Here is a 27,221-nt window from a genome sequence, read left to right on the forward strand (position 1 = left end):
GTTTACACTCAGGACTTGTTACACATGTTGGACAGAGAGGCAGCCCAACAGGATATGAGTGGGCACTTAAGAGCAGAGCTTGCATTTGATTTGCGCTATTGAATAGCTGCAAATTGGTTTGGCATGGCTTGCTACAGGACCAACATATAAATGAGGAAGATCTGTCTTCATGCAGAATTCGGTTTCTGATTCTAATCAAACACAGCTGAACCAGCAAAACCATCAATAATACTTGGAGAGAGGCGATCATTAGCATTACCATTCATCTCAGTTGCAGTTGCTTTGACATAAATTGACAATTCTTTTCTGAGATAGTCACCTGAGACGTAAATGTCACGCGACGATCGCTCTGGAACCAGAGGAAAATGACGCATATCAATGCTGATTGGCTGACGGCTCCACTAGAACGCACAAAGCTGCAAATCTTTCACTAATGACTATGCTGTGCTGTGAAAGGAAGCAGATGAGAAAATATGTGCAAAAGTGCATTTCATGCTTTTTAATTTAATTTTTTTAATTTAAAATGATGTACTTGTATATTTAATCATTTATACACTCGCATTTTTAGGTGTACATGATTGTGAGCATATTTGTTTAAATAGTTATTAATTTTGTTACATGTAAAACCTTTTAGTAACAGAAAAATGACTGGGTGGTGTTCCGAGGGCATACTCTCTCTCCCATTGCTGTCTTTCATCCATGGAGTTTGATCACATCAGCACATCAGTCTGTTTAATGATGCAAACCAGTGGGCAGACCGTTGCGCCCATCCATTCATCTCAATCATCATATTCATCTCAAGGTGATCTCATACCATCATCCTCTCATTTTTTGATAACCATGATTTTGCCAAGAAAGAAGTGTTCCTGGGTCAACATCCTGGAACATCCCAACCTAATCCCTAGCCATCAGCTAGAAATATTAAAAAAATATTATAAATTGGTAAAAATATTATTTTGTTATCTCCAAACCCGACCCTAAACCTAACTCTAAAATCTGATAAATATTTATGAGGGGAGTTTCCTCCAAGGAGGCAAGGGAGGCAGTGTCTCCTCAAAATATTGAATGAAAAAAAATTAAACGCCAATATTACAAAACATAACCTTAAAAAGTGTATAAATCACTCATTTCCTAAAGAAAAATTGTCCAACAGCAACACCAGCAGGTAAAGTTACAGCGGGAGTCTGCGTTTCTACCCTCAGCCCACTGAGTTTTAACAGACCTACTAAAGTGTGCAGTGGGTTTGGTTAATACACAACCAGTCTTGCTAGAATTAATGGGAGAAAGTCACGTGAGAAGAGGCATTGCGATATGATTGGATATGACTGATTATGTTCGGCTGTGATTGGTTCATGTGCTAAATCCCGCCTCTTGTGTTCATGTGCATTCACTAATCAGTCTGAATGAACAATATAATGGCATTAATGGGAAGACTCACTTGAATGTAAGTAAACAACTCACACACTGAGATTTTATGTAAAAATAAGACTTAAAATGGCATGAAAACATGATCTGTGGGAGTTTTTAGCAAACACAAGTTCACAAGTAAAATATATTGTTTAAATTGTTGAGTTATTATTTTGGAATAAATGTAAAATGCTTAAAAAACACTAACTTCATGAGATTAGTACTTGGCTTTATAAAATTCTATACAATAGAATTGTTTTTCTTGACTATTTGTTTTTCTAATAGTGTAAATAATGTTTATTTAACCAAGAAAATGCGACTGAATTTACATTTTATTAAAAAAAATACTTCAAAACTTTGAAAAACGTAGCCTCCTCATTTCAGAACACAAATGCACACCTCTAATATACTTTATACACATATACACATATATATATATATATATATATACACACACACATATATACATACACACACACACACACACACACACACACATATATATATATATATATATATATATATATATATATATATATATATATATATAGAAAATATATAACAGAAAATATATGTATAACAGTTCTTTCTGGTCCTAATCTAACAGGCAGTCTTTGGTCTCATTAATCTATTATTTGTTCCAGAGCAAATCATTTTGGTAAATTGTCATTATGTATATAAATGTAAATGTAATGCTGTATATCAGAGCACTGCCGTTTTGCTTTTGACTGAAGCTTTTGATACAGTAATAAAATAAGATTTCAAAGAAGCAACTCAACGTTCATTTGCTACTTGTTCGAGATGTTTTAAAATTAGTAAAGGAGGCTTGGGCTCAGCTGTTAAACTGTTAAACGTATATTTGAGTCCATGGCGGAAGTAAGTAGTTCTGCACAAAAGAGGGGTTTTAAAAGACACTCCGTAATTGTTGTTTTTTATGTATTTACTCAGTCGTGCCGTCGAACTGTTGTATCAATGCAATATCACACTTGTAGATGTGAGATATGGCTGTATATCGACACGCTGTGATTACCTGCGTCTACGACATTGCTCATATATTATATATATATATATATATATATATATATATATATATATATATATATATATATATATATATACACACTAAATTAAACATTAAACTGCACAAAAATGTGATATATATATACACAAATTGTGCAGTTTAAATGGTGCATACAATGCAGTAAGCATAGCATGCGATTTAGTATAGTATTTTCATCCGTTACGTATTGCAGCAGCACAGCTTGTTCAGTTTGCCTGTGACAATCTCTGCTTTATCAGAAACTGCAGAATTCTCAAAAAAAAAAAATACCACTGAAGTTTAAGTTCAAAGTTTTTTTCAAATTCACAACAGCACAGCATACTGCAGTACTTGCTGACAACTAAATGTGCCATTTCTACCATCACTGCCAGCATGGGAAAAGAACTAGTTACTGCACTTGTCAAAGTCTGCATGGCTCATTGCACTGAATCTCTGAAATATATTAGGCTGTTTGTATCAACTAAACAAGACACATTTTCTTCATTTTGTCTTTGCAGCGTACAAAAGGTGTGGTTGGTTGTTCTACACGTCTAAATGAGAGACACCTTTTGACAGAATAGAGCTGTTCAGTCATGTCATCAATTTGCAGGCCGACCCAGAAGGCTAATTCGCCGTGCATTCCCTCTGGAATTTCTAATAGGTTTTCAAAACAGCGGAAAGAGACTTTCGCATTTTGTTCAACAACAAACAGTGATACCTCAAACATGAATTTTGCAGTCACATTACTTGCTTTGCATTATGTGCAGGACATCCTTGTGGTAGCTACCACACATAAAAGTACTTCTATAATAGTTTTTAAAGCATACAGCAGTTTCAAATTTCACATTGTGGCATGAGTGTGTCATTTATGTTATGTTTTAAAAGAAAATGTTAGGTGTCTTCCAGTAAGTTAACCACAGGCCTTCCTTTAATCATAAATGGAAAATCATTATTCTAAAACAATTTGAATACCCTGAGGAAACCCGTGGCTTCTTCTGAGTTTTAGAAGTACAAACTGAATAGCTTGCAATTAGGCCATTCAGCATTAATTGAAAATCTGAAAATAAGTCATTTTATCCGTAATTGTATTTATCCTTCATTCAAATTCCACCTTGTCCTACATACAGTTGAGTTCAAAAGTTTAAATTACACCTTGCAGAATCTGCAAAATGTTAATTATTTTACCAAAATAAGAGTGATCAAACAATCGCTCAGTTGTTCTCAGTGTGAAAAGATGGGTCTTAAAATCTTACAGTCATTGATAGAAGGGGTTAAAATACACAAAAACGCTGAAAAACTAAAGAATTTGTGTGACCTAAAGGATTTTTCTGAAGAACAGCAGGTAGTTTAACTGTTCAGGACAAACAAGGGACTCATAAACAACTAATACTGAAAAAAAAAAGAAACAGCTGTGGATCATTCAGGTAACAAAACAGTATTAAGAATCAAGTGTATGCTAACTTTTGATTGAGGTCATTTCTATAAATTTAACTACTATTTTCTCTTGTGGACTATATGTTAACATCTTTTATGTGAAACATCTTATTCAGGTCAGTACTAAACAGTGTTGTTTTTGACAACCATCTTAGATTTAGTCTTAGTCTTAGTCTTTTGGACTAAAATGCTTCTTAGTTTTAGTCAAATTTTAGTCACTTCTATATGTGATAGTTTTAGTCCAATTTTAGTCGACGAAAAGTCAAAAAGGTTTTAGTCTAGTTTTAGTCGACGAAAAGTCAAAAAGGTTTTAGTCTAGTTTTAGTCAAAGAAAGGGAAAAAGGTAGTCTTTTAACAAACTAATGTAGGTCAGTAAGTATTTTGCTGTTGGGTAGTGTCACTTATAAGTTCTGAAAATAGCAGATCTATAGTTCAACACAATGTGAGCTTCCGGATCGACTATTTTCACCAATAATTACAATAATGAAGGAAAGTTTTAAAACATAAAAGACAAACAAGGATGGAATGCTAAAACGGCTTGCCATACTAGTATAGCAAAGAGTATTTAATGCTAAAACGGCTTGCCATAGCGTCAGATACGTTTTAGGTTTTAATTGGCATGCACAATAAGCGGAAATGTCATGCATTTTAAACGTCTGACGGACCACCCACTAACATTTTCGGCTATTCTCGTCTCGTCAACGAAAACTCACACACGTCTCGTCATGTTTTAGTCATCAACGAGCCATTTTTATCTCGTCATCGTCTCGTTATCGTCATGAAAAAAAGTGGCGTCAACGAAATGATTTCGTCATCGTCATCGTTGACGAAAACAACACTGGTACTAAATAAAAAATAACATGCATTTTGTATGATCCCTCTTATTTTGGTAAAATATTTAACATTTTGCAGATTCTGCAAGATGTATGTAAACTTTTGACCTCAACTGTATGTGAACCTATAAGTTCACAGCAAAGTTGTGATGTACCCATTAAAAAAAACAACCGCTGAAATCAGAAACATGGTGAGCAGAGCATTTTACCACAGCCGTTAATATGACATCAATTTGCATTATGATTTTTGTAGTGCCTCTTGATTATAGATCAGAACCATCTACTTTGAATAACACAGCCAAAAGTGAAATGTTTCAGTCTCTGGCTTTTACCTCTAGGCATCTGGCCAGCTGTGGAGAACATCTGCACTCTCTGCTGATTTGATTATCCCTCCTGAAAACAGAACAAATCTCCTTATCATGCAGGTTATTTCACAAGACAACAAAAGTGCTCATAGTTTTTGCGGTTGCATGCAGAGTGATTGACTATCGAACGCTCTTAGACTGGAAAACAGTGCTATGGCTAAACTGCTTACATTACATGCTGATTATATTAAAATATCAATACCTAATTGGTTTTGGTTACCGCAGCTTTAGTGCTGCATTGTGCTCCTACTATAACGGACTGCATTTTGCATTTTTTTTTTTTTTTTTTTTTGTTGAGGAGCCCCATGTGGTTCAACACATTAACCCCCGGTTTCACAGACAAGGCTTAAGCCTAGTCCTGGACTAAAATGTAAATCTGAGCTGTTTCAACTAAAACAAAATTGCACTGATTGATCTTGAAATATATCAGTGCCTTTGTTTTGTCTCAAGATGCACACCAGTCATGTTTTTTTCTAAGCATGTTTATAAAAATTACTTAAATGTCCTAATTGATTTATGGCCTAATCCTGGCTTAGTCTAAGCCCTGTCTGTGAAACTGGGCCTAAATGTTTACTGTGCAGCACCAATAAGATTTTCATTTCACTATTCATTTGTGTCATCAGAAGGCTTTGTCCCTATATTAATATTGATTTGTGTACTTGACACGCCAACTTACTTTAAACAGCTTTGAGCAAAAACTCAAAATCAATTATGGTAGTAAACGGTAAATGTACAAATGTAACGTCAATTTAGAAGGTCACTCAAATGGTCAACTACTACAAAAAAAAATACACTTATAGGTTCAACTGAGGAACATAAGGACAAGCAGATAACAATACACACTTCACGAGTTTGCCCTTACATCTAATCTGCTTGAGCAAGTAATAAGCATATTTTGGCATGCTGTCCTGGGGAAGGGTTCTGGGCCCGGAATACAGGCCGGAACCAGAGAACTCCCCCTCGCTAGTTTGGAATAGAAACAGATTAGAAGTGGGGAGTAGGGGTGGAGGAGGGATGCCAAGAAACTGTCGCTGGATGGAGGTAAGACGGCTGGCTATATATATATGATGCACTAATTCGATGATTGGCTAAACGAGTTACACCTGTGCCGAATAGATTGATTATCTGATCGTGCTCCTCCCGAACCTTGTTAATAAAACATCATTTAAATTCAAAAGTATGGGGTCAATACTTTTACTCAGCAGGATGCATTAAAGGCGTAGTTCAGCCAAAATTTTAAATTCTGTTATTAATTACTCACCCGCATTTCGCTCCAAACACACTAGTGGGACCTTAGTTCATCTTTGGAACACAAATTAAGATATTTTTAGCTTTCTGACTCTTGATAATGGCGAAGGATGGTGACTTGAGGCAGAATTATTGTTGAATGAAGACGTTATTTTTGTTTTCTCTGTGCACACATGGTATTCTCATGGTACGGTTGAACCACAATGTCCTTACTACGTTTCTGCCTGAAAGAATTTCCATTACGTCAATGCAGGGTCAGAAATCTCTTGGATTTAATCTAAAAATATCTTAATTTGTGTTCTGAAGATGAATGAAGATCTTACAGGATTGGAATAACATGAGGGTGAGTAATTAATGACAGAATTTTAATTTTTGGGTAAACTATCCCTTTAAATTGATCCAAAGTGACAGTAAAGATTTTACATTGTTACAAGAAAACTGTCATAATTTAAACAGTATATTAAGACTCTGTATACACCTGTATCAGTCCAATGTGCTATATTTTAATTTTCCTTCATCCAAAATATAGTCTCAGAGGGGGTTTGAGGAAGGGTATGCATGCCAATGGAACAGCTGGTATTGCTTATCACTGTCTACTTTGCTCTTGCACTAATTTCTAAGAGTAATGCAATGCCACAGATTTCTCAGGGAAATGGCAAGATGCTCTGAATAGGCAGATGTGTCTTAGCTAAATCAGTACATTCCATTCCCACACGTCAGTGAACACAATGCTTGCAGCAAGGTAAAAACTGTCTTCTTTTGTGCAGAAATGAAAATAATAGAAAAAAGTTTACATTGTTTGGAACAAACGCTACGAAATAATACAAAACCTGTGATGGTTGGACAAGTTGACATTTCTAACTGCAACGAGAAATACATTTAATCTTAGTAACAAGGAAGCCCATCTCAAAAGTATTGATTCGTGATTTCATATCAGTTCTGTTTGGTTAAATTGATGTGAGCACTATTTTTGACGACCTGCAGGGGCCAAACAATTTTCTGACCTCACTGTAATGAGCCTTCAAATTCAGTACAGCCTCGGTACACACACACACGCACACACACACTGAATAATACATAGACAGAGATGAGGGGAGTCTAACACACACTGACACCCTGTCTCAGATGCAACATTCTTCAATCTTTAACAAAAGCAGCCATTACGCTCAACTGAATGCACCCTAGTGCATCAATTCCCAGTTTTTAGACTTCCTAATAAAAGAAATTCCTAATAAAACACACACACACACACAAACACACACACACTTTTTAATGGAAATCATTGACCCTATGGTCATACCGCAGTTACCCAAGGATTGATTTTGTTGTTTGATGTTTTCAGCGGGGCGGATGTTGGCTGTGGTTTTCATCAGTATGGAGATACAAGATGTGGATGGAGTGGACAGATGGAGGGATGGTGAACAGAGAAACACAGGATGCCGGACAGCCTGAAGTGTGGGAGGTTACTGGATGGAAGCAAAGAGGGAGGAAGAGCAAGACACAAAGTGACATCTCAGCCCTAAGAACTGCCAGAACACTGCAGAAGTCAGAGCCGAATCACTGAAGAGAAAAGAAAAAGGAACAATAAAAGTCTTAAAAGTAGACGTGTCTGAAAATACTAGGCGGACAAAAATCAGACAAATACCGTGACCCCAAGTCACTTTTTAGAAAAACTGCATTTAGGGTCATCTGTCTGGATTTGCCAAAGTATTTTGGAAAGCTAGCAAGGTCAGTTATAACATTTCCACATGACATTTCCTCAGGTAACCAGTAAGTAAATAAAGAAACTGTGTTTTTTTCCTCCCTCATGCCATGTGAATGCGGTCTGGCTGACTGGTTGGTCCATCTGTCCGTGCCTGTGGCAAGACATCAAGGCAAATGCTCACATATACATCACACCACCTGTAGGCGAGCAGTTATTTCATTCATTCATAACCATAGACTGTAGACATAAAAAAAAAAAAAATGGACGACGGGTCTCTGCTTTATTCCAGTATAGAAAAGTGAAGCCAAAATATCTCAATACGGCCGCTGCCATCTTGGGGGAAATTATGTCATTTGGAGCCAAAGTCTGAGCAGTAGAGATTCATTTGGAGCCAGAGTCTGCGCAGTAGTGTCGTGAGGTGAAGCTGTGGTATCAAAGTCCCTCCCAAACTGCCGCAGACCCAATCGCAAGATCACAATCATTTATAGCATCAAATAACTACCTAAAAGTGACCTTATTCGAAAAATGAACACTTGAACATGAATCAGCATTATAAGAACTGCCCCACACGATGGAAACTATCTTTGGAAAAAAAATATTTAAAGTGTAATTTGATTAATTAGTTTGGCTCATGTTCCATTAGATTACATGTAGAGGGTGGGGTTCATGACCTATACTGCAGCTGGGGGGAGGGGGGCGATCGAATCGAAGCGATCGAAACGTTTTGGCTTCACTTTTTGGGACTCGTGTAGTCTCAGCCTCAGACGTCACACCCACGGAACGTTGGCTAAACGTCTGATGCATATGGTACACTTAACTGGAAACACTTCAGGAATTTCGAAGTCGTCATCTGAATAGTTGAATTTGATTCAAGTTGAAGATGGATTTCCGGGAGACGCGAGTGTCGCGTTTATTTTTGGTCCAACGGTAAACACACAGACTGATTTACTCAGCGTTTTGCTAAGAGTTGCTTATGCAGATTCCATTGTTATACACACAACGTTCGTGAACAAATTACTCACCGACTTGTTGCACACCAGTCTGTTGTTATGGGGACATTTCCACGCCCCAAAACGTGATGCTGAACGAAACAAACTGTGATTGGTTGTTTGACATGTCTGTCAAACGGTCTTATAGGCGGGCCTTTGCCAATGAAAGCTGCCATGGATTCCAGACCCTCAGCCATCAGTCTGAAGGTCTGGCTACGCGAGACTAGGACTCGTGCAGCACACTTGTTCATAACACACATTATTATTTTGAAGTCTGTGTGTATACTTAGACCCATGTGTACCATAATAGACTAAAGACAACTCCAGCCTATAGCGATAATCATTTGGCTTATCTTTGTTTTGTGAACTGTGACGAGAGCTGCGAAATTTCAAGCAAATCCCCTTAGTGTCTGGTGGGCATTCAGAGATGCAGTTACACATTCTCTCCTTCACCTTATTTGTCCTCAAGTTCTGCACAGAAATAAAACAAAACCTCTATCTGGCTTTTTCTCCTCTCACTCTTCGCCTCCACAGGCCATCAAAAATTGACAGGATGCTAAGAGCAGCTCAAGGTTGAGAGCAGTCTTCACCAAAATGATTTTGCCACAGATTTGACAGCCCCCTATTGTTTTTGGTGTACGTGATATGAAATCTTTTATATTGGTGGTAAAAGCTACAACATTAAAGGCTGAATTTGGTAAATTGATGCATCACTTTTTGCGCAAGGTGTTTATCTACAAATGCAGTGTAGTCAGTATTATTGTTAACAACATTTACTCACTGTCAATCCAGTGTTGTTATTGTCAGTGTTGGAAAGGTTGCTTTGGAAATGTAATAGGTTACAGATCACAAGTTACTTTAATAAAGTAATGTAACTGATACATTTAATAACTTTTGAATTACTTTGAATTTCTAATGTTTTCATAACTGTTAATCATTTTCAAACATTTAAACCAGGCAGGGTTAACATTAAAGTACTCTACTGATTACTGTCAGACTTTCAAAATCCTTCATCACTTGAACTAAAATTATTACAATTTAAATTTAAAGCACAGCCACCACAAAAACAGACTTTAGCACCTTTTTCAATTGGACATTGGTGTCTCATATTTTATAGAAGTCAATGCAATTTATGAGGGAAATTAAATCTTTATTTAATCTAAATCAGTGTGTGTGTCTGAGGATTTGAGAATTAGAATTGTTGCTCTCCACAAAGATGGCCAAGGCTATTAGAGGTTCAGTAACACCCTGAAACAGAGTTACACTACAGTGGACAGGGTCATACAGAGGTTTTCCATGATGGGTTTCATTTGGAACAGGCCTTGCAAGGGTCGATCAAAGAAGTTGAGCACTCTTTCTGTGCATCAGGTGCAGAACCTGGCTTCAAAAAACAGATTCATGAGTGCTGCCAACATTGCTTTAAAGGTTGCAGAAGTAGAAGGATGGTGTCCAGCATGTGTGGCAATGCCCTGGTGAGGAGTACCAATAAAATTGTGTCTTGCCTAAAGTCAAGCTGGTAGCATCATGGTCAGGGGCTGCATGAGTGCTGCTGGTACTGGGGAGCTGCAGTTCATTGAGAGAAACATGGATTCCATTATATACTGTACATTATGTACTGTACATGATGCCTTCTCTCCAGAAATTAGGCTGAACGGAAGTTTTCCAACATGATATAGACCCCAAACACACCACCAAGATGACAACTGCCTTGCTGAGGAAGCTGAAGGTGAAAGTGATGGGGTGGCCAAGTATGTCTCCAGAGCTGAACCCTATTAAGCACCTGTGGCGCATCCTCAAGCGTAAGGTGGATAGGCACCATGTGTCTAACATCCAGCAGCTCTGTGAGGAGCAACAACCTGTGAAGCTCTGATCAATTCCATGCCCAGGATGGCAATGCCAGATAACAATGGTACTAACACAATATATTGACACTTTCATTTAGAGTGTACTCACTTTTGTTGCCAGCTATTTAGTTTGTTGCGAGTTATTTAACAGGCTGTATGTTGAGTTATTTTCAGGGGACGGTAAATCTATACTGCTATACAAGCTGCACATTGACTACTCTAAAATATATCCAAGTTTCTTTTCTATAGTATTGTCCCTTGAGAAGATATACTAAAATGGTTGCTGAAATGTGAGGGGTGTACTCACTTTTGTGACATATATATATATATATATATATATATATTGTGGCCGGGCGGGGAATAGCACGACAGAACAAGAGGTTTAGGTGAGCCCCGGAGGGTGCGTTTATTGACAATAGTGCAGAAGTGAAGGAGATAATACGGGGAAAGGGCGATGTGGCGTCTTCGGTGCTCGGTGTCTCGTGAATCCTCTGTCCCTTCGTGCTCTTTGGTGACTGTGGCCAGTGAGGGGTGAGTGCAGGAACGTGCGGTCACCCCGAGTGAAAGCGGTCCAGGCTGGGTGCGGCCCAATCGTCACGGCGAGTCTGTGAAAGGAACGATAGAGAGAGACGGTAAGCGTTTTAGCTCTTTGGAGAAGCTTCTCACCCTTCTGTCCTTTGGGGCTCGTTTATAAAGGAGATCTCGCCGTGATCGATTGGTCCGTGTTGAGCAGTTGCAGGTGTTCCTGATGAGTTGCCAGGGCGACGCTGATTGTTCCTCGGGACTCCCGCCACACTCCCCCCCCCAAGCGACGTCCTGGTTCTGGAGGAGAGAAGAAAAGGGGGAGACTGGGGGTGGGGGGGAAGTGACCCCTGACAGACCTGCGTATGCTGCCCAGGACCGAGAGAGCCCGTCTGCGTTGGTGTTGCTGGTGCCGGCTCGGTGGCGCACATCGAAGTGGAAGTCCTGGAGCGAAAGGAACCACCTTGTGACTCTGGCGTTCGTGTCTTTTGCTCGGGCCATCCACTGTAGGGGGGCGTGATCTGTAAAGAGAGTAAAATGTCGACCCAGTAAGTAATATTTTAGCTCCAGGACTGCCCACTTGATGGCGAGGGCTTCCTTTTCCACGGCCGCGTATTTCTTCTCGGCCTGGGACAGCTTACGGCTGATGTACATGACAGGATGCTCTTCTCCCTCCTGGACCTGGGAGAGCACGGCTCCCAACCCCGTGTCAGAGGCATCCGTCTGGAGCAAGAAGGGACAGCCGAAGTCTGGAGCTCTCAGGACGGGTTCCGTGGTCAAGGCTTCCTTAATGCGTGTAAAGGCCCGCTCCGCGTAATCATTCCAGTGGACCCGTTCTGGCTGTCCCTTCCTGGTCAGGTCCGTCAGGGGGGCAGCTATAGAGGAGAAACTGGGGATAAAACACCGGTAATAGCCCGCCAACCCCAAGAAGGCACGTACCTGGGTCTTGTTGGTGGGCCGGGGGGTGTCCAGGACGGCCTTTACTTTGTTTTCCTGTGGTCGTATGAGTCCTCTCCCGACCGTGAACCCCAGGTAGCGTGCTTCGTTGTAGGCTAGGTGACACTTGCGGGGGTTGGCGGTCAGTCCAGCCCGACGGAGCTCAGACAGCACCCTGCGGAGCCGCTCCAGGTGGTCCTCCCATGCCTCCGAGTGGATGACTACGTCGTCAAGGTACGCCGCCGCGTATGTCTGATGGGGGCGAAGGACGACATCCATGAGGCGTTGAAATGTTGCGGGTGCCCCGTGCAAGCCGAAGGGAAGGGTCCGGTATTGCCAGTGGCCAGACGGAGTGGAGAAGGCTGTTTTTGGTCGGGCTTCGGAAGAAAGGGGGACTTGCCAATAGCCCTTTGTCAGGTCGAGTGTTGTGATATACCGGGCCCTTCCCAGGCGCTCTAGGAGTTCGTCCACTCGGGGCATGGGGTAGCTGTCGAAGGCAGAGACTTCATTGAGGCGCCGGTAGTCATTACAGAAGCGCAGGGTGCCGTCTGGCTTCGGGACGAGGACGATCGGGCTGGACCAAGGGCTCCGGGATGGCTCAATTACCCCCAGTTTGAGCATTTTTTGGACCTCCTGCTCTATAGCCTGCCGGCGGGCCTCTGGGACTCGATAGGGCCGTTGCCGGACGACGACGCCTGGAGGAGTGTGGATGTCATGGGAGAGGACGTTAGTCTGGCCGGGGGTGTCGGAGAAGACGTCTTGGAACTGACCGACCAGGTGCCGCAGCTCCGTCTTCTGGGCGGCCGAGAGGTTAGGGTTGGCGTCCACAACCGCGGGCTCTTGGACGGCTAGGGCGGCCACTTGGTCTCGGTCCCCGACCCATTTCTTCAGCAAATTGACATGATATAGTTGTACAGCCTGCCTTCGGCCGGGCTGTCTTACCCTGTAGTTCACCGGGCCGACTCGTTCCTCCACTGTATAGGGTCCTTGCCACTGTGCCAGGAACTTGCAGGCTACGTTGGGGACCAAGACCATCACCTTGTCACCTGGGTGGAACTCCCGCGGTTGGGCCGCCCGGTTGTACAGACGTTGCTGGGCTTGCTGGGACTTCACCAGATGTTCCCGGACTAATGGCATGACGCGGTCGATTTTACTCCTCATATCTTGCACATGCTCAACGACGGTCCGGTAGACTGCCGGCTGCTGCTCCCAGGCCTCTCGGGCCACGTCGAGGAGGCCGCGGGGTTGTCGTCCAAAGAGGAGCTCAAATGGGGTGAACCCCGTGGATGCCTGGGGAACTTCTCGGACTCCGAACAGCACATAGGGGAGGAGGAGGTCCCAATCTTTCTTGTCCTCAGCAGCTACCTTCCGCAACATCTGCTTCAGGGTCTGATTGAACCTCTCGACGAGCCCGTCGGTCTGAGGGTGGTAGACTGATGTGCGGATTTGTCGTACCTTCAGCAGCCGGCAGAGGTCAGCCATTAGCCGGGACATGAAGGGCGTTCCCTGGTCGGTCAGTATCTCCGACGGTAGCCCCACCCGGCTACACAGCAGGAACAGTTCCCGGGCGATGGATTTCGCGTTGGCTTGGCGTAGCGGAACGGCCTCTGGATACCGGGTGGCGTAGTCTACAATGACGAGGATGTGCTCGTGGCCCCGGCCAGACCTCGGCAACGGCCCTACGATGTCCATCCCGATCCGCTCAAAGGGCACCCCAATGATGGGTAAAGGGATGAGTGGGCTGGGGGGAGGTTTCCGTGGGGATGTCCGTTGGCATGCTGGGCAGGCCTGGCAGAACCTCTTGACCTCTGCTTCGAGTCCCGGCCAGTGGAATCTATCACGGATACGTTGCACGGTATTCTGGGCGCCCAGGTGTCCAGCCATGGGGTGAGCATGCGCCAGCTCCAGGACTGTCTCCGTTTTCTCCTTGGGGACAACGAGAAGACGTTTTACCTCCCCCCGCCGCTCCGCGACACAGTACAGCAGACCGTTTTGCACGACGAAGTGTGGGAGAGGGTGAGGGGCCGGAAGGACGTCCTGGCCTTCAAGGACGCGTACTTGCCGCCAGCAGTGTTTCAGCCTGTCGTCTTCCTTCTGGGCTCTTCCAAAGTCTCCCCCACCCGTAACCTGCTGGAAAACATTATGGAAAAGGTTAGTATCACGGGCGGGGGACTCACCCTCTCTCCCACTGTCGGTTGTCAGCAGGCTGTGTGGGCTCTCAGACCCCCGCGACGGCTGGCGACGTAGGCGTCGGCGTGGACGGGCGGGCTGTGTGGTTTCGGCTAGGGCGGCCTCCAACCCCGGCCAGTCCCGTCCCAGTAGCAGCGGCACAGGTAGGTCCTTGAGGACGCCAACTTCCAGAGTCCAGGCTTTACGACCTTTGTGGAAGGTGAGAAGATTAGTAAATACCTGGCGGGTATCTCCGTGGACACAAGTAATGGGCATTACAGCTTTGGGACTAGGCCGGGGTTCCAGCGTGCCGGGCCTTGCTAGGGACACGGCACTTCCTGAGTCCAGTAAAGCTTGACAGGAGCGGCCTTGAATTTTCACCGTGGTCATCGGGGCTCCACGGGGGGTCCTGCGGTGAACCACACAGCCCGCCATCCAAGGCTTCACAGGCGGAGACGGTGGGTCCGTGGGCATCGGTTCGTCGCGGGGGCTGGACGGTCTGCGCACTGGTCGTGGGATGCCCTCTGGCGGCCGTCGCTCCTGGGGCACCCTCCGGGGAAAAGGCGGCGCTCGCTCCCCGGCCTCCCGATGATAGGCTGCGTCCGCCAGTTCGACCGCCTCGACGAGCTCTGCGATGGACTTTGGGCCCCGCATGCCGGCAGCCTGCCTCATCGAGCGCGGGAGCGCTCTCAGCATCCGGTCAACCACTACCCGCTCGGCGACTTGGGAGGGGGATGGCGAGTCCTCTAGCAGCCAGTGTTCGGCTAACCGCATCAGATCGGCGGCTTGGGTGCGTACTGGCAACCGCGCTTTGAATTCCCACTCATGGAAGCGCTGGGCGGCAGTGGTCGCTGATAGCCCTAAGCGGCCTAAAATTTCTCTTTTCAGTTCATTATAATTACTTTGAGAAGACGCAGGTAATGAAAAGTAAGCACGCTGAGCTTCCCCCGAAAGCAACGGTGCCAGTAACGCAGCCCAAGTACCTCTAGCCCAGCCCTCTGTACGAGCGACTGACTCAAACATTTTGAGGTAAGCCTCAATATCATCATCTGCGGTTAGCTTGGGTAAAAGCCGAGCAGCAGTGACGCGGGGATCAGGTAGGGGAATATGTTGAGCGGCTGGTAGTCGTAGTTCTGCTAAATAACCTTGAATTTGGCCGTGTTGTTCGGTCAAAAGCTCAAAACACTGTTGCTGGCGGACGCTAACCTCTGCCAGCTGTTTCACAATGTCCTCCATTCTGCCGGGGAGGAGCGCGCCTGAAAAACAGAAAAAACCGGAAGTGAGAGACGAGGCAAGATGGCGGTGTAAACAAAGAGTGTCTTGTTCGTCGGCTTCCCAGGCCCGTCACGTTGCCCGCATTCTCCACCACCTTGTGGCCGGGCGGGGAATAGCACGACAGAACAAGAGGTTTAGGTGAGCCCCGGAGGGTGCGTTTATTGACAATAGTGCAGAAGTGAAGGAGATAATACGGGGAAAGGGCGATGTGGCGTCTTCGGTGCTCGGTGTCTCGTGAATCCTCTGTCCCTTCGTGCTCTTTGGTGACTGTGGCCAGTGAGGGGTGAGTGCAGGAACGTGCGGTCACCCCGAGTGAAAGCGGTCCAGGCTGGGTGCGGCCCAATCGTCACGGCGAGTCTGTGAAAGGAACGATAGAGAGAGACGGTAAGCGTTTTAGCTCTTTGGAGAAGCTTCTCACCCTTCTGTCCTTTGGGGCTCGTTTATAAAGGAGATCTCGCCGTGATCGATTGGTCCGTGTTGAGCAGTTGCAGGTGTTCCTGATGAGTTGCCAGGGCGACGCTGATTGTTCCTCGGGACTCCCGCCACAATATATATATATATATATATATATATATATATATATATAGTGCCTTGCAAAAGTATTCATACCATTCATACAAAATGCTTTAAATTACTTTTTTTTTCACATCAATCTACATCTCATACACCATAATGACATAGCACAAAACAGGTTTGTAATAACTTTGCAAATTTATTAGAAATAAAAAACTGAAAAGATCCCGTTGCATAAGTATTCATATCCTTTACTGGGACACTCAAAATTTAGCTCAGGAGCATTCATACTGCTTCTAGATGTTACTACACTTCGAGTGGAGTTAAACTGTGGCAAATTAATTTGAATGAGTATGATTTAGAAAGGCACACACCTCTCAGAAAAGGTCTAACAGCTGAAAATGCATATCAGAGCAAAAACCAAGTCCTGAGGTCAAGATAACTGCCTGTAGAGCTCAGTGACAGACTTGCGTTAAGGCAATGGTCTAGGAAAGAGTTCAGAAAAAAACCTGCTGCATTGAAGGTTCACAGAAACATGTAGCCTCCATTATCAATAATGGAAGATGATTGGAACAACTAGAACTGTATATATATATATATATATATATATATATATATAGGCAATATAAAATATTAATAGTATTTTTAATATAATATAAAATAATACAAAAAAAATAGCACCACTTTCTATGTAAATTAGGCTTTAAAAAAAAAGAAAAAAGTCTAATTCACAAAACACAGTTTGTCTTGAGCAATTACTGTTGTGGTATTACTGCCAGAGGAATACAAAATCAGAATTATATTTAAAAGATTACTGTAATTTTCTGTTGATCATGGCAGCTATTATTCATCAAAGGATGAAGCAGAGCATTACATTCAGGCATGTATCCAAAAGTACAGTGGAAAAGAGAAGAGGTTCACTTGTATTGCTGTCATATGGTTCCGGTTATCACAGTAATCTGCTGCATGCTTTATACTTATCTATGAAGTTTATTTTGTAAAGTTTACAAGATGAGGAAGTGCACAGATTGCACAGGACTCAGCACAAAATTTATGGTTGCATGTGCATCATTTCCTTATTAGCATAATTACTTTAGTGAATCAGGCATTAAAACAAAGCTGACAGTATATGCAAATAAGCAGTGCTATCAAGTGGGCACAGTACATTCTCTGAAAGTGTTCTTAGTCATAATGTCTCAGAACACAGCAAGATCATCATAAATCATTGTGCTGGAGCTGTGAAAGAGAATAAATTGTGTTGAAAGAAAAGTTCACCATAAAATGAAAAATTCTGTAATTATTTACTCATCCTCATGTCATTCCAAAACATGGGGTGTCCAAATTCGGTCCTAGAGAGCAGAGTTTAGCTCCAACTTGCCTCAACACACCTGCCGGGAAGTTTCTAATATGCCCAGTAAGAGCTTGATGAGCTGGTTCAGGTGTGTTTAATTAGGGTTGGAGCTAAACTCTGCAGGGCACCGGCCCTCCAGGACCAAGTTGGTGCACCCCTGTCCCAAAACTTTCTATGCTTTGAAACAGAAATGGCCAACTTCAGTCCTGAAGGGCTACTGTCCTGTAGAGTCTAGCTCCAACCCTAATCAAACACACCTGCTGGTACCTTTCTAGTGATCTTGAAGACATTGATTTGCTTGTCCAGGTGTGTTTGATTAGGTTTGGAGCTAAACTCCGCAGGACAGTGGCCCTCCAGGACCAAGCTTGAAACACAAAATAGCAGTAAAAATATTCTTCAAAACATGAAAAGAAAGAGCAGCTGTTTTGAAGGACAATTTCTATTCTGGAGGAAATTACTCTTTACATTTATCTGTGTTTTTTTTATTAATATATTATCTCTTATCTTGTTTTTAAAATACAATAAGCTTCTACTGAACACTTGAGCTCTGGCCCATGAGGATCTATTGATTGTTGCTGTTGAAATGGCAGGGAGTTCAAACATTCTCGAAGCCTATTAGAGAGACACAATTTATACAGAAGAGCTGATGCGCATCCTTTGCTGTCCCAAAAGTAAAGCCTTGAATGTGGTGTGTGTGTGAGTGTGTGCGTTTAAGAACAGGGAGAATCTCTTAATCTCTTAAAGTCCTCTGTTTATCTCAAGTCTCTTCAAGTTTATCTTAAGTTCATCTCGGTTTCGAAGTTTTGAAGTGCGTCCATAACTATTTGACTTGGAAGCTAACAAAAGTAATACAACAAATGGCTTCAAAAATACCAGTTTCTATGATGATCCTCTCAAAATGTAAAAAACAAAGATCCATCTAAAGGGGCAGTCTAAAGATTTTAATTATGCAAAATTATTTCAGACTCCATAAGGGGATATAATGGCATGCTTATATACACTTATGCAGATACTGAATATAAAAGTACAATCTTATTTTGTATTCTTTCTTTGGTCTAGTTCCTTTTTTTTATCCCTTGTATAGTCATCAGTTCCATCTTTCTTTATTCTCTCACTGCCAATCCACTCTGCATTCATCCTCTCCTCTTATGACTTACTCTTGCTTACATCCCATTTTACCTCAGTAATCCTCCTTTCGCTTCTTCCTTCAGTAAATGTGTGGGAGGTCACTCGCTCTAGGTGGCAAATCCCTCTACTTCTGTCTGGTCTGATGAGGAGTGAATGTCTGTAATAAAGACAGACACTTTCTAGTCACACAGTAGAACGAACAAACCACCATGAAGAAGGGAATACAGAAAGTCAGAAACATTACTGTACAATATACACTGTCAGAAAAAATGTGCAAAATTTGTACCTTCAGGGGTACAAAGGCTTGTCACTGGGGCAGTACCCTCAAGGGTACACCCGTTGTACCCTTTCACATGGGTACATATCTGTACCCTTGCAGTATGTACCTTACAAAGGCAAATATGTACCTTTGCTGACTAAATTGTACCATTAAGTGCTATGGTACCATAATGTACTTTTAAAAAAGGTACAAATTAGTCTTTTTTAAGGGTACTGCCCCAGTGACAAGCCTTTTGTACCTTATGGTGGCAAATCTGTACTACATACAACACATTAAAAAGGCCAGGATGCTGTTTATCACATTTATTAAACATTCAAAACATTACATTCTCACATTTTTCACAGGATGAATGTTTTAAGCTCTATCACAATGTCATAACAGGATGCATATTGCAAAATTTTACTTAAAAAAAAAAAAAATAATTATACTCTGTTCTTATAAAGCAAAACATTTTTTTTCCAACAGTACACATTTCATTAATTGATTATACCCTAACATTTTATCACAAAATAAGCTCTACCTCAATGTGTCTTAACAGGATGCAAATATTGAGCAATTCTTTTTTCAAAAAACAATTGTTTATACTATTTCTAACTTTTTAAAACATTTTATAAAATTGTAAATATCAAGAATATTAAGCTTAATATTAATTTTTTCATAATCAATACATCCCATTAAGTAATTTTTTCTACTGCATTCTACATTTTCTAAAAATTGTTTTAAACATTAAGAATCAAAAACAACCTTTTTCCAACAGTACACATTTCATTAATTGTAACTTTATATGCGTACTTTTTTTTTTATCACAAACCCATTTTTACCAAACGCAGTACTACACTAATACACAGTACTAATTGGAACTTTTTAAACATTCTTGGGGATCACAAACTACTTATTTATCATAAGCAGAGTATACGGCAAGGGCCTGAAAGTCCATCTCTTGCCCAGGTTTTATAACACTTCATTCAAAGTCAACTTTTACTGCGTATGCATGGAACTGTGAATCATATGACACTGGTATTAAAAAAAACTTGCCACATTATATATATACACTGTTGACATTTAAAATGTATTGAACTTAAATCGTCACTTTTAAAACACTGAATGTCGAAATCTTCACCCTTGTGCATCAGTATATTTGGCATTTTTAACACAGGATATTAATTATTTGGGTGATAGATATTGTAAGGGGCTTGCCACCCACCTCAGTTATCTTTGCTATGGCATGCTGCCATAAAGTCAGTGAATTCTTCATGTAGGGGGGACAAGCCAAGTTGAAAACAATAGTAAGCACTGAAGGCTGTGCATTGTAGCGATCCTTTCTTCAACTCCTAGTTCCTTGCACAACTCCACACCATCCACTTTGAAAAGTTGTACCCTCTTGGAGAAAGCCATTTTCCAGTCAGTTTCTGCCAACTGTATGGTTGGGTATGGAGTATCAGCATCACACTGAGAAGAAAAGAAAACATCAAAAATCTATCAGTAAAACAATGCAATGTGCTGTTTTAAATGTTTTAAGACAAATAATGTGAAAATTTTGCCATAAACTACCTTGTAACCAATCAAGGTGTAGAGTTACATTCGAGCAATTTTAAGGCATGAAGATTTTTTTCACACAAAGAAAAAACATTTAAATATCATTTATAAATATCATTTAAAAAAGCTTAATAGATAATCAATAAATAGATAATCACAAAACCACTATGTTTATGTCAATACCTAGATATTCTGCAAGCATCTTTTCTCTTGCTTCTTGTAGACTTCGTCCAACGGAGCATTTCTTTGAACAAGCTGAAGCACCTTGGGCACAATACTGGTAAAGCCATCCCTGAAGTGCCGGCTTAAACTGACAGTCGATGAATGCATTCGGTCAGCTTCATCACACAACTGAAAATTTACAAAAAGATAAAGTTAATCATTTAAATTAACTAAAAATACTTCAAAACAATCAAATCAGACATTTTAATATTCTTTCATTGCCATTTCCCTTTAGTAATATACAAATATTTCTAAGATTGAATGCACAAATATTTGTTTACCTGAAGGTTTAGAAAATTACAATGTTTCTACAATTTTTTTTTAACTGTAAATTATCATTATAGCATACTGTTTATTTATATCAACATTCAACGTTCATTTTAAGCTAATAACTGATTTAAAATCTGTGATATCACTGACCCCTGAGGATGTTCATCTCTCTTATCTTCCCTGGCTCAAATTTGTAATTTTGTTAATATTTTAATTAATTTCAATATTTATTAACATAATGATAAAAGCCAAAATATTAAATGTAATAAATGTATTTTGACTGAGTAAAATCTACTGACTTCAGCAATCTACTACTACTACATTGCTATCGGTGACAGTTTAAAAATGGGAGAATCCCTTGTTTTTGCCCGAAGTTTTCAAGCCGGTAACAGAAAAAGAATTAAAGATACCTTATTAGTCTTTCAAATTTTCTTTCTTATAGCATTAATTCAGCCAAAAAGTTTAGTTTGGTCATTAATTATTCACCTTCATGTCGTTCCAAACCAGTAAGACTTCATCTTCGGAACACAATTTAAAATAATTTTGATGAAACTAACTCTAACTCTTCCAACTTTCCTTGTGTGTGCTGACTGGCCACCCTGCTTTTTAAAATATTGGCATCAGGCATCAAAAAAATCAATACGGTTAACCGCTAAACATAGGACAAATATAATACACAGAACTCAGTGTTATACTTACATTTCTGTAGTTGAAGTTTGTTGGTAGGGTTCTGCTGGCACTGGTACTAGTGTTACTGTTACCACCTCCATCTTGTGTACAAATTTGTTAAATCCACCTTATTTTCTAAAGGGAAAAAAATGCATAGTCTGTGTGAACTTGAGGTTTTAACAGCAACAATAAAATCTCTTTTTCAATGGACATTCATCAGTATAAAATCATTGCTTTAATTCAGAAAAATACACAATAAGTTAGTACTTATACATTTCCAGAAAAAGGTACAATACTGTCACTGGAACAGTACCCTAAGGTACAAAAGCTAAAAGGTACCAATATGTACACTTAACGAACTAACAGAGAACTATACTTTTTTTAACTGAGAGTGTATTATTAAAAGCCAAATTATTTAAATTTGCAGCTCACAGACTAGAAACGTATTTCACGAGTTTTGATAAATAATGGTTATGGTGGGGGAGTCACGTGATGACAAGTTGGGAAATGGCAGCACGCTAGAGCACGGCTCTGGATACCCACCAGTAATTACATTACTTAGGATATTTGCTTCGCAAATTCAAACAAATTTCGATTGATAATTTACTTCTTACTTGAAGTAAACAACAGACGACAAGATGACATCTTCCAAGCAGCCGATTCGAGGGGTTCAAACACGCCTAAAAACAACGAACCCAGATGCTAACGACTCCCCGTCACCAGAGTCAAGTAAAGTTAATCAAAACCCAAACTTGAAAGATCTTTTTGCCGAAATTAGCAAAATGAACGCTACTTTGCAAGGGGTAGCAAATGATGTGATCACTATTAAAGCGACCACAACAGAACTTAAAGACGCGATTAGCTCCGTGCAGGCCAGACTCGATGAAGCTGAGAATCGTATTTCGCACGTGGAAGATGTATCGAATCGTCTGGCGGGTGACAACGAGCGGATGGTGAAACTTGTGGACGAGCTTTGGAATAAAACCGAGGACTTAGAAAACCGTAGTCGACGGAATAACATTAAAATACTCGGCCTTAAAGAGGGGAAAGAAGCAGGCTACAAAATGAACGAGTATGTACTTAAGATCCTGTCAGAGGGCTTCGGGTTGACGGGACCGGAGTTCGAGATAGAGCGCAGTCACCGGAGCTTCGGACCTAAGCCTAATGATGATCAACGTCCCCGAGTCGTGATGGTGAAATTTCTGCGTTATACCGCGAGGGAGAGAGTCCTGGCAGAAGCGAAAAAGAGCAAAGGATTAAAATGGGAAGAATGCAAGCTGTCCTTTTTCGAGGATATGTCGAGGGAGAGAGCAATGATGAGGAAAAAATTCTCCGCAGCGAAGAAGTTACTTTGGGACCACGCGGTTCGACACACGCTGGTTCATCCAGCGACACTTAAGTTTACTTGGAAGGGGAAGAAGCAGAGTTTCACGGATCACATGGAAGCAGAAAGTTATATAAAGGAGCACATCCAACTACAAGGAGGTGATGAGTAAATCACTGGACATAATGTAAGTCGAAGCATTATAAGACATGATTCAGAAGGTGGGTCCGGGAAAGCTTTGGGGTCTGTCTTCCCGAGTTAGCGAGTGTGCGCTGACTACGAGCATCACGGACCAAAATGTTTCACCCACAATCGGGATTGCTGCCCCTTAAGGGCAGTGTTTTTTGTTTACATTTTTCTTTTTTATTTGTTTTTTTTGTATATATTTTAAGGTTCTGTTGTTCACAAAAATGGTGGAAGTTTGACTGTTGGTTTTTACTCAGATGTGACAGTGAAGATAATACCAGTTTATATGCTAAAGGGTTATTTTACCCTCTCATTTGGAGCACAACAAGGAAGTTGCCATGGAGCACAACAGGTGCAAAGTATTATATTTTATTAATGCGTTATGGATAGGCAAATTATAAATATTATAACTTGGAATATAAATGGATGTGGGTCACCTGTTAAAAGGAAGAAAATACTTACATATCTTAAGCTAAGAAAAGTGGATATTGCATTTTTGCAAGAAACACATTTTAAGGACGAAAAGGAAGCGTTGAAACTAAGACGGGATTGGGTCGGACATGTTTTTCATAATTCAGTATCAAGCAAGAGGAGCGGAGTAGTTATTCTAGTGAGAAAAAAAATAAATTTTGTATTAACAAATCAACATAAAGATAAGGACGGCCGTATACTCTGCATAGAAGCTAAGCTTAATGATGTTCAAGTAGTGCTGTGCAATATATATGCACCAAATAAGGAGGAGCCTGAATTCTTTCATGAAGTAAACAAAATACTGGCTAATCTTGAGGGATACGTTATACTTGGAGGTGACTTTAATCAGACTATGGATGGCATTCTGGACAGAAGTCAAAAGACGATCAGATCTAACCCCAAAGACAGGGCTGCTATCCACACTCTGAAGGATGACAATGGACTAACGGATATTTGGAGACTAGTTAATCCACGAGAAAGGGAATACACATTCTTCTCAAATTGTCACAAGTCCTTTTCGAGAATTGATTATTTTCTGATCTCCAACTCGTTAATTGACTCTGTTGCTGACTGTATAATTGGTGTTATATCATTGACAGATCATGCACAGGTGGAGTTGAAATTAGAAATGAAGATTGATTATAAGAAAAGAGGGAGGTGGAGACTAAATACTTTTATGTTGGATGATAAGGTCTTTGTAAATTCATTACAAGATGACATAAAGATGTTTTTTGAACTTAATATTGGGTCAACTCCAAGATTAGCAACAGTATGGGATGCATCTAAAGCGTATATCAGGGGAAAATGTATTGCTTATGCTAGTAGACAGAAAAAAGAATATGCCGGAAAAGTGAAACTTCTAGAAAAACAAATTGGTGATTTAGAAAAAGAATTGGTGCAAGGTTTTACGGAATCCAAATTTAAACAGTTTTGTCAGTTAAAATTTGATTTACATGAATTCTTTAACAAAAAAGCAGAATATGCATTATTTAAATTGAAGACCAAGTATTATGAAAGTGGGGAAAAAGCTGGGAAACTTCTAGCTAGACAGATAAAGCAATGTGATGAATCTCATATCATACCTGCAATTAAGGAAGGAAATAAGGTGCTTACCTCAGACAAAGAAATTAATAGGGTTTTTAACCAGTTTTATTCCAAATTATATACATCAGAATCCAGCTATAGTCAGGAAGAGTTAAAAGATTTTTTGACCAATGTTATATTGCCTACTTTATCCCCTGATGAACGAGACTTTTTAGATGCACCGATAACACAAGAAGAGGTCAAAAAGATCATAATGTCTTTAAAATCTGGAAAATCACCAGGCTTTGACGGATTCCCAGTAGAATATTACAAAAAGTTTGTGGAGGAGTTGACCCCAATATTAACAGAGGTATATTCAGAGGTACTTGAGGATAATATGCTGCCTGACAGTTTTAATGAAGCTATAATAACAGTCATACCAAAACCAGGAAGAGATATGACAGATCCTGCTAACTACCGTCCAATAAGTTTATTAAATGTAGACTTCAAAGTGTTAACAAAATTACTAGCCTCAAGATTAGAAGGTATTTTACCTAAAATCATATATAAAGATCAAGTCGGCTTTATAAAAAATAGATCTTCGACCGACAGTATAAGGAGGCTATTACATCTGATATGGATGAATCATTCTAATTTAGACCCCATTGTGGCAATATCCCTAGATGCGGAAAAAGCCTTCGATAGGGTGGAATGGGGGTTTCTGTTTGCAGCATTAGAGAAATATGGTTTTGGTTCAGGTTTTGTGAAGTGGGTTAAAATTCTTTACTCCAACCCTAAAGCAGCTATAATAACTAATGGAATAATTTCTTCTTTTTTTAATTTGTCTAGGTCCACCCGTCAAGGCTGCCCTCTTAGTCCATTACTTTTTATACTAGTTTTAGAGCCGCTTGCATCAATGATTAGAGAAGACCCAAGAATAAAAGGTGTATTTGCTGGGGAAAGAGAACACAAATTATTGTTATATGCTGATGACATATTGCTTTTAGTTAAAGAACCAGCTTGTTCCTTACCAGTACTTCTTAATGTGATTGAATCTTATTCAAAATTTTCAGGATACAAAATAAACTGGCATAAGTCAGAGGCTATGCCAGTATCACGAGCATGCTTTTCTTCCTCAGTGAGTACATTTAAATTCAAATGGATGAATAAAGGAATTAAATATTTAGGTATTAATTTGAGCCCTAATTTAGAGAATATATTGTATTTAAATATGGAACCTTTGTTGCAGAAAATACAGACAAAATTAGATAGTTGGAAAAAACTTATGTTAACTTTATGGGGGAAGATTAATATAATAAAAATGGTGATAGTGCCACAGTTTAATTACATATCAGGAATGGTCCCTGTTACCATGCCTCCTCAGATATATACACAATATAATGCTATGATTAAAAAATTTTTATGGGAAGGTAAAAGACCTAGGATTGGGGTAAATAAATTATGGTTGCCTAGAGACAGGGGAGGCTTAGCATTACCTAATGTAGAGCTCTATAAAATAGCATTTGAAATCTCTAAGCTCGCGAGACACTGGGGGAATGAGGATTCAGATTTAGATTGGGTATTGATAGAACGACAACTTACTTCCCCTTTTAGGCCAATAGAGGCTTTTTCCCAAAATTCAGAGGAGGACTTACAGCATCCAATAAACAACCCAATACTGCGTCATTCTAAAGAGGTGTGGAAAATTGCCCACAAAAAGTGTCGGATTTCTTACTGGTGTCAACATTACTCTTCAGTATGGAATAACCCGTACATTAAAGTTGGTAAAAAGTCCTTATTTTGGGGACAGTGGTTTAGAAACGGAATACGTACACTAAATGATTTACTTAGTAATAATAAGCTTTTGTCTTTTAATAATTTGAAAGGAAAATTTCAGTTAGAAGGCCGTGATCATTTTTGGAAATATTTACAAATTAGACACTGCTTGAAGGTAAAGGTTCCCATGGAACAAAATAAAAATGTTTTAGAAAATTTCTTTGAACTACCAAGACCTATCCAAAAAGCATCTAAATTTTACCAACTCTGTTTAAGGATCGATGACAATAACTGTGAAAACCTAAGACTGATTTGGCAGAGAGACATCGATAGTGACATAGATAAAGTCACTTGGAACAGAATTCTGTCCAACAGTGGAAAGTATATAAAAGAAGCAAGAGGCAAATTTATTCAATATAAGGTATTACATAGGTATTATTACACTCCAGTTCGACTTTTTAGAATGGGTTGTATGGAAGATAATAAATGCTGGAAATGTAAAGAAGAAAGTGGTACATATATGCATGCTCTTTGGGAATGTTCAAAGATTCAACCTTTTTGGAAAGCTGTGTTAAAATATTTAGAAGAATGTTTGGGATTTGACATTCCAGTATCACCCAGGATATGTTTGTTGGGAGATAAATCAGAGATTTTACAGATAAAAAACAATGAGTTCTCTCTTATTACAGTGGGTGTAGTCACAGCA

General features: G+C 40.5%; 1 protein-coding gene across 1 annotated transcript; it reads right to left on the minus strand.

Annotated features, from left to right (window-relative positions):
- Positions 1-11,245: 11,245 nt before the first annotated feature.
- On the minus strand, positions 11,246-16,304 carry LOC141331294 (uncharacterized). Its single transcript, XM_073836308.1, has 2 exons — positions 15,961-16,304; positions 11,246-15,747 (listed from the first exon to the last, which is right to left on the minus strand). Exon 2 carries the CDS (start codon positions 15,725-15,727, stop codon positions 11,459-11,461), a length of 4,269 nt encoding a protein of 1,422 aa, XP_073692409.1. The 5' UTR covers positions 15,728-15,747; positions 15,961-16,304; the 3' UTR covers positions 11,246-11,458.
- Positions 16,305-27,221: the final 10,917 nt, after the last annotated feature.

Source organism: Garra rufa, chromosome 3 (assembly GCF_049309525.1).
Source record: "Garra rufa chromosome 3, GarRuf1.0, whole genome shotgun sequence".
NCBI classification, from domain to species: Eukaryota; Metazoa; Chordata; class Actinopteri; order Cypriniformes; family Cyprinidae; genus Garra; species Garra rufa.